The sequence below is a fragment of the Conger conger genome, chromosome 9, assembly GCF_963514075.1.
Source record: "Conger conger chromosome 9, fConCon1.1, whole genome shotgun sequence".
Lineage (NCBI taxonomy): Eukaryota > Metazoa > Chordata > Actinopteri > Anguilliformes > Congridae > Conger > Conger conger.
Genome location: NC_083768.1, coordinates 59241329 through 59249859, shown reverse-complemented (window position 1 = coordinate 59249859; position 8531 = coordinate 59241329). Strand labels below are relative to the sequence as shown.

The 8531-nt window shown below is 47.4% G+C and overlaps 1 protein-coding gene across 1 annotated transcript; it reads right to left on the bottom strand.

Moving 5' to 3' along the window:
* Positions 1-223: 223 nt before the first annotated feature.
* Positions 224-1145, bottom strand: LOC133137737 (leucine-rich repeat-containing protein 3B-like). The gene has a single exon (XM_061256066.1). The coding sequence runs from the start codon at positions 1143-1145 to the stop codon at positions 357-359; it is 789 nt and encodes a 262-aa protein (XP_061112050.1). The 3' UTR covers positions 224-356.
* Between the last annotated feature and the right edge of the window lie 7386 nt (positions 1146-8531).

Below are 8531 nucleotides of genomic sequence, written 5' to 3'. Positions count from 1 at the left end.
GATAGGGGGTGGTAGCGGTAATGGGACAGGGGGTGGCGATATTGGGACAGGGGGTGGCGGTATTGGGACAGGGGGTGGCGGTATTGGGACAGGGGGTGGCGGTATTGGGACAGGGGGTGACGGTATTGGGACAGGAGGTGGTGGTATTTGGGCAGGGGGTGACGGTATTGGGACAGGAGGTGGTGGTATTTGGGCTGGGGGTGGTGGTATTGGGACAGGGGGTGACGGTATTGGGACAGGGGGTGGTGGTATTTGGGCAGGGGGTGGCGGTATTGGGACAGGAAGCGGTTTTTTCTTGGTTTCGTTGTCTTTGTTCTCGCGCCCGGGCTGGCTGCGCCCTGCGGAGGGTCTGCCGGTCATACGGCGGTGCTGGCGTCCTCAGGCTCCTCCCCCGCCCGCCCCGGGGCCTTGCTGGGCAGCGACTTCAGGTACTCCAGGTGACGGCGGGCGTCCTCCTGGTTCTGCCGCACGTAGTACACCACGTAGGACACCACCATGGCGAACCAGCCGAACATGGTGACCAGCATGGCGTAGTCCGTGGTGCGCTTGGCCAGGTTGCACAGGTCGGCGTCCATGGCCAGGAAGGGCTGGCCCTCGCGGTGGTCGCGCAGCGGGGAGCTGTGGCAGCGCACGCGGCCGGCGGCCTCGTGGTTGTGCGCCATCACGCGCAGCGCCTGCTGCAGGGCGCAGTCGCAGTGCCAGGGGTTGTCTCCCATGTGCACCTTGGCGTGCAGGCGGGCGAAGGCGTCGCGGTGCACGTGGCTGATGCGGTTGTGGGACAGGTCCAGCGTGCGCAGCGTGGCCTCCACGCCCCGCAGGGCGCCCTCGCCCAGCGTCTCCACGGCGTTGTGCGACAGGTTGAGCTCGCGCAGACGGGCCAGGCCGCGGAAGGCGCGGTCCGGCACGGCGCTGATCAGGTTGTGGTCCAGCCGCAGCGTCACGGTGTCGGCGGGGATGTCGGACGGCACGGCGCGTAGGCGGGCGTGGCTGCAGCTCACGTCCAGGCCGTCGGGCCGGCGGATGCAGGCGCAGCTCCGCGGGCAGCCGCGCGCCGCCGGGAGGAGGAGGAGCAGCAGGAGGAAGAGGACGGTCGGCGGACAGGACGCGGAGACCAGACGGAACGGGAGCGCGTCCGGCGGAGTCATGCTGACACCCCGGCGGCATGGTAGCCCCGCCCCCTTCACCGCCTCGCCGCCCCGCCCCCTGTGGGTGGAACCGCCCAATCCGCTGCGCCGCTCACTTGCGCCGCATTCCACAGGCCACGCCTCCTTCACCGGCTGTCCGACCCGGACGGGGAACGCCGTTTCGATCCGGAGCGCTTCATGGTGCGATGCCTAGCCTCGTCTGAGGAAACGAGAGAGGAGAGAGAGGTGGCTGTTATAGAAGATGACTATTGTCACAGTTATTTAGCAGACGCTTTTGCCCAAAGCGACGTACGATGTTATCAGAACAACTAAAGAACAGGTAAAATGCACATAGAGAGTCAGTTCTCTGCAGCTAGCCATGAACATCAGGTCTAGCGCACAGTCAGTAACAAGGGAAGCAACAGCAGCACCAAGGCAAATGCAAATGTGACAGTCCGAGAGCAAAATACAAAGTACAACAGGGCTGGAACATTAAGACAGGTTACACACCAGTGATAATGCATAGGGCACTCCCACAGAGGAGCAAAGCTAGTTAAGGTAAAATAATGTGCTTTACTGGCATAGAGCATGTGGGTTATTGGTATACAACATGTGCGTTATTGGTATATAACGTGTGTTTTTGGTAGAGAACACGCGTGTTATGGGTATAGAACGTGTTATTGGTGTAGAACATGCGTATTATTGCTTTAGAATGTGCGTTGTTGCTATAGACCACTTGTGTTATTGGTATAGAACGTGTTTTTTATTATGTTAACATGTGTGTTATTATTGGTATACAATATGTGTGTTATTGCCGTAGAATTGCCATAGAAGTGTGTTTTTGGTTTAGCATGCGAGTTGTTGTTTTAAAACATTTGTAATTTCCATAGAAGACAGTCCTTATTGCTAAAGAACATGCTTGTTAATACTATAGTATAAAACTCAAGTATTACTGTTGTAAAACAGTAACATTTTCCTGTTCAAAACAAGAAATGCCAATCCACTACGTCGTCTACCGGCTTCCCGACCAAAGGGCGCCCTCTGGTGGTCCAGACCGGCACATCCGTGACAAAACCCGCAAAATGAGATGGAGTGCCGCCGTCAGGCACCTGCTGGAAGACCCCCGTCACCAGGGGCAGCCGACGAGACGGAGCAAACGGAGGCGTGCGCACACAAACGTCCTTCAATTACGGAGAAAATTAACGTTTAAAAAAAAAATAGCGATCGTGGTAATGGGTTTTCCCATAACACTGAGTGCCCCATGTTCACAAGGAAATATCAGCCGGCGTGACGTTATTGGCAGATTCTCAGGGCGTACAGCGCATTCAAAGGCTCCCTGCGTCTGCATGTACACAAGTTTGACTATGACATCTATATCCTCTCTGCAAACAGAAGCAGTTTGGCATTTGTAACTCTGACGCGGTCAGAATATCCTCCATTCTAAAAACATTTTGTAAAACTCATCCACGTGAACCTAAAGCTGGGGTTAATCAATAGAACTAAGCAGAATTAAGCGTCAGCTGAAATTATTCCTTATTTGAAATGCTTTCATGGGGACAAAGCAGAACATGCAGGTATTAGAGGAATGTTTTTGTGAATTCCTACAATTCACATGGAGCCGATGACTCCTTTTCAAATGTCTTTCTTTGTTTACTTGTACTTGTACAACTACTCATATGTCTGATGTTTTGAATGATGTCTGATGTTTGGATGTTAGCGATAAGATTAGCTGAAGCAGCGAGGATCTCAGGTGTGAAAGCCATGACCTTGAAGCTCTCTCCGGTCTGTGTAAGGTCGGCGTTATTCGATTATTAATCAAGCCTTTCAACAAGACAATGAATCAGACAGGAAGAATAAAGGCATGTTCTTCATCTCCAAGAAATTTCAGCCTTTCGAGCAGCACTTCTGTACTTCATCGTTTCTCGCTCTCTGTTTCCGTTCAACGCTTTCTTTGTCAGCCTAAGTCTGGCTAGTTTTGGTGAGAAACGTCTCATTTGTAAAATCTGTTTGGGCGAGCCCTGAAGTAGCTCTGAGGATAGAAAATTCCGCGCTAACATATGCATTTTAATTTTAATCACTGCCATTTCTGCCTCACAAGACCTCGTGGCACCGAGATTGAAAAAGACCAGTGATATTGCTCCTGGTTTCAGAATTCCCATTATTCCCATTGTTCAATTATCCCTCTAAAACCAGGGCTGTCCAACCATGTTCCTGGAAATCTACCATCCTGTAGGTTTTCACTCCGACCCTAACAAAGCACACCTCATTCAACAGCTAGAGCAGGGCTGCCCAACCCTGTTCCTGGAGATCTACCATCCTGTAGGTTTTCACTCCGACCCTAACAAAGCACACCTCATTCAACAGCTAGAGCAGGGCTGCCCAACCCTGTTCCTGGAGATCTACCATCCTGTAGGTTTTCACTCCAACCCTAACAAAGCACACCTCATTCAGCTGGTAATCAGGTGTGCCTAATTAGGGCTGGAGTGAAAACCTACAGTATAGTCACGCCCCCAAAGGTGACCACCCCTCAACAAACACACTACTGCACCACACTTCAAGAAGCACGATAGGCGCTGGATGAATACACACAAACAATACTCCCACTGCTGGGACTACTACTCTAGCATGATTACATTACGTTTACATTACGGCCATTTTAGCAGATGCTCTTCTCCAGAGGGACGGAGTACAGAGCTCCTTCTCCAGAGGGACGGAGTACAGAGCTCCTTATCCATCACACAGCTCACAGCTGGACATTGCCCCAGTAATGGAGTTAAAGGGACAATAGGTAAGATTGTTGTTTTAAAACATTGTTACAAGACCATTGTAAATCCCTTCCTATCATTGAACAAGACTCACTGACATGTCGACGCACCCTCTGCCTGTGTTTATAATCCCTAAATCCGGGTTTCAAATTATGCAGTTGACGGGCCGGCACTCTGTACTAAAACATCGTATAGCTGTACAATAATCCAAGCTCATTGGTTGAAAATTGATTCTAATTCCCACAGCCAATGGTGTTTCAACGTCAGCGCGTTCACAGAGAAGGGGGAGGGATAAACAGTGTTGTGGTTTGAGCGTGTTTGTTATTCCAATTCCTCTCTTGACCGTTAGAAGTCTGAAATTACCTATTGCACCTTTATGTTTATTAAGGATCCCCGTTTGTGGATGTGTCAGCGACAATGTAAGCCGGTCTTCCTGCAATCCACGTGCAACATACATTACAGCAGAAGAGAAAACGTATTCCTTTACCCTTCCGCAAGTACCCTTCCGTGAGAACCTTTAGCTCAAGGGTCCCATATCTGAGATTCAATTCTGTCCCCACCCACATTTGGGAAAACATCAAATGGACCTCACAATGTTCTCATATTGTATTGAGTGGTACTGTTCATATTCAAAAATATCCTAAAGGAAATCTTGTTTGCCCCACCCCCAACGTTGAAATGACATCCACCTCCTTGTATGTACAATTATTTTTAACAGTTAATACGTAAAAAACCATAACTATCGTCAATAGATTTATCAGAATTCCTATTTGCACAAGATATTCTGAAATCTCTATCCAGTAGGGTTGTCACCGAACTTTTCAAAAGCTCGAATGATGGAGCTACCTACTGCTCTTGGAAGAAAGATAAGGCATGAACTGATTTAAAAAGAAAAATGTGTTAAATGTTTTCCCTTCACTGGTTATAGAAGAGGACAATGCAAATGAAAAGTCGATCAGTAAACCGACATATCTAATCTGAGCAAGTGTTCAAAATGTATAAAGTGAAAGCCACCTTTTCCGTCCGACACCGTAGTCATAATAATAAGAATTATTATTATTTCATTTTTATCTGATTAAAGCATTCTGATGAGGTTTCAGGAGCAAGCCACCTTCCCGTCTACGAACGAACAACCATCACAATCACAGGAAGCCACAAGAACACACAGCAAAAGTTTTAGTCTTTAATGAAGAGTACCTTTTACTCTGGTATAAACATGTGTAGTTTTTAATTAACACTGATCAGGCAACAGTTTTTAATTGCTCTCTAATAAACGGCCATCACTAGGAAGCCACCGTGGAATTAGGGCTTTGGAATCCTATTAGATTGATATCTGTGCCTGATAGCATTTTGTTTCATGAAACACTGTTTTGAATGACCAGGTAATATTGTATGATAAACTTGTGTTTGAAGTAGCATGCATCTCTACAATCAAATCTAGTTTTTTTTTAATCTATATTTTTATAGGGAAGTTGTTAATTGATGTCGCATTTTGGATCCAGCCATTACGCGTCAGTTGGTTTTCCCCTGCAGTGGAAACGGCGGTTGGAACGGTTGACTGAGCTCCAACTGTCAGAATGTGACAGCGTTCACGTGCCGCCGCTCATCGCAGGCCATTTTTCACGGAGTGTGAGGGGCTGTTCCCCCTAATGCCACACTCACGCTCAACTCAAAAGGGCTGCCCGAGATGCGTTTACACGCCATTTCCCCCTGTCTACACCTTGCTTTCACGCCCCAGGACTCTTGTCTCTGCTCTACAACGGGCAGCGGCTACATGGTCTTTTTAAACCGATCAATATTTATTCAGCAGGGGGTTAATACATGCGAGAGCACAGACGGATGTCTCCCTGCTAATTTTGGCGTAGGCCAATAAGCGCAGGTGTTCCCCCTGGAAGAGGAAACAAAACAAAAAATGTTTAGCTGTCTGGTGAACTTTTTATTATTTGAACAGCTTTTTTAAAAGCTTATGGTGAACTATTGCGCATATGTGACCCTGGATTGAATTACAATATCAACCGACCCTCTGGAGGCAAAATTACAAATTCCCTGTGAAACAGCAGTCTTGCAGAATCAGCACAGCGCTCTGCAAAGGTGTGAGATAATGACAGCCGTTCCATCAATCGCTCGTTTTTTATTGCCCCCGTATGTTTTCATATCCCAGAGACGGAAGGCCTGCAGCAAAAACTGCCATTTCCGTACGGATACTTGATCCTCCGGATAATAACCTCCCCTGCTGTGCCGGTCCGTAACCAAGGTGAACTCCCCACGGCGTGCGCCCATGGTCCCCGCGCGCTAATGACTGCGATGGGGGGTTACTTAGTCGTGACCCGGCGCAGCTGCTTGTCGCGACAGTTGCGATGTATGGAAACTCAACGGCCATCGGCAAAACTATGCCACCGCAGCTGCATGCGTGATTGACAAGCGAGGAAGAACTGTCTAGAGACGTGCTGCCACCCGACGAATCTGTATGCATGTCCGCGGTGTCGTCTGCTCCCAGTTCACACGCAATTGTTATTTAACAGCCAATATCGGATAATCCAGCAATGGTGCAAATAGCTGAAAATGAACATTTTCTTTGTCGCTAACATTACATGCGTTTTAGCCCAAACATAAAACTAACAAAACGCCGCTTGTCCGCAACTGCGTGCATTTAAAATTAGACATGGCACAACTATCGCAATGCTCTGCGGCACGTAACGCATTTCATTCAAATACTTTTTCAAATAAATGTGCACATATCGTTTAAAACATCAGTCAAACCAAGCAGATAGGCAAGCCAACAACTGCAGGCATGCCTGACGTAGCACCAAGAGCAACAGGCGACATGCGTTTCCTTACCTGCGATGGAAAAAAGAGGTATTCAGACGTTCACTGCCAAACCCTGACATCCCAAACGAATTTGCCGAAAGCCAGTCATGGTAAGTGTTGTCTTCGCCACAGTGTCTCGGTGGAAGCTGCTAAATACATATTTCCAGTCGTTGGCGGTGTACAAAACACTATATTTGGAAGACAGGGAGGGGTCCGCGATAAAAAAAAAAATGAAAAAAAACCTCGCCTGTTTTCACTGGGTGGCAGCGAGAAGTGAATGAATGAACGAACGAACGAACGAATGCACAGCGATAAAGTAGGTGTTGCCCTAGTGACTCCGGTTTATACCGTTGTCAAATTAACTAGCATACTACGCCGTCGCGTTTTGCCTGCATCCTCGTAACGTATCAGAGCTAGGTATGGTTACGGTGCGGGTGAAAAAATAAGGCGGTTTTCTGTGAATCCTGCCCTGTTTTTTTTTCTATTCAGTTACGATTGATGTGAATAATGTCAATCATTCACCACACGTGTTTGCTCAAACATGTGTCCTGTTTTTCATAATCCCGGAAATAATTTAACCAAATGGAATGGGGGGGGGGGGGGGGAAGAGAGTTTAATAAGTAGCGGATAATGTAGGGGGTGTGGTTTTTCGGTGAAAAACATTGATCAACAAATCCATACGCATTTATTTATGTAGGGGCTACAGTGAACCAGCCTGTTCGATGATCATTTAAATAATAATTATAGGCGACCACAGAACCGTTCTAGGTTACAGTTTGATGCGAACCGTGGACGTGTTTTCCCGTTTAGAACTTTCCCGAGGCTTATTACAATAGGTTAAGACCTATTCCAATTAGAGAAGAACATTACCAATGTCTGTGTGTGTGTGTGTTTGTGTGTGTGATTGATATCACATCAATATGTTATTCAATATCCTATTCTGACTGGGGGAAAAATTACGAAGAAAAACAACAACCTGGGAATGGATTACCTGCGATGTGATCAATGCTTCCTTCTGGCATTAACGTTGAACGTGCACGTACCTGCCGTAACTGCAAACATAGTTTTAAGTTATTTATTCGGAAATTATTCAATGTCAGTTGCTGCCTGGAAATGAAATCCAGGGAGAGCTTTTGACTGTACACAAAATAAATTCGGTGTCTCTGTCTGGCGTGGCCGACGCCCCCAGGGTGTTTAAATGCATTCAGGAAATACCCTTCAGCTAACCTTGAATGCCTCCGTCGCCTTGTTTCTGTGTGTTGGCTTGTCCTCTAGTACCTGCTGACATAGGAACCATCCTTCAGGTCCTTAATCCTGCATGCTGGCCACAGTCTGAATTTGGCATGCATAGACTTACATTCGTCTATAAGGTGTATTCAGACTACGTTAGTCCACCCTCCTTAGCCCCCCCCCCCCCCCCAGCGGCATATCCCTGTTCTGTACCCTTAAAAAAGAAAATACATTTTTAAATAATCTAGAATCACTACAACTATCGTTTATGTTTATGGCTGTTTTGATATTTATGGATCTGCTGCTTTTCACTTGTTGAGGAACTTATGCACTTATAAGTCGCTCTGGATTGAAAGTGTCTACTAAAAAAATAATAATACACATTTGGGGACATCTGGAGTATGTTAGAACGTGTTCACATGTGGAGGTAAGCGTGTTTGTGTCAGGGTACAGCATGTTTCCAGCAGAGTAAAGTATGTTAGAGCGTGTTCACATGTGGAGGTAAGCGTGTTTGTGTCAGGGTACAGCGTGTTTCCAGCAGAGTAAAGTATTTTAGAGCGTGTTCACATGTGGAGGTAAGCGTGTTTGTGTCAGGGTACAGCAT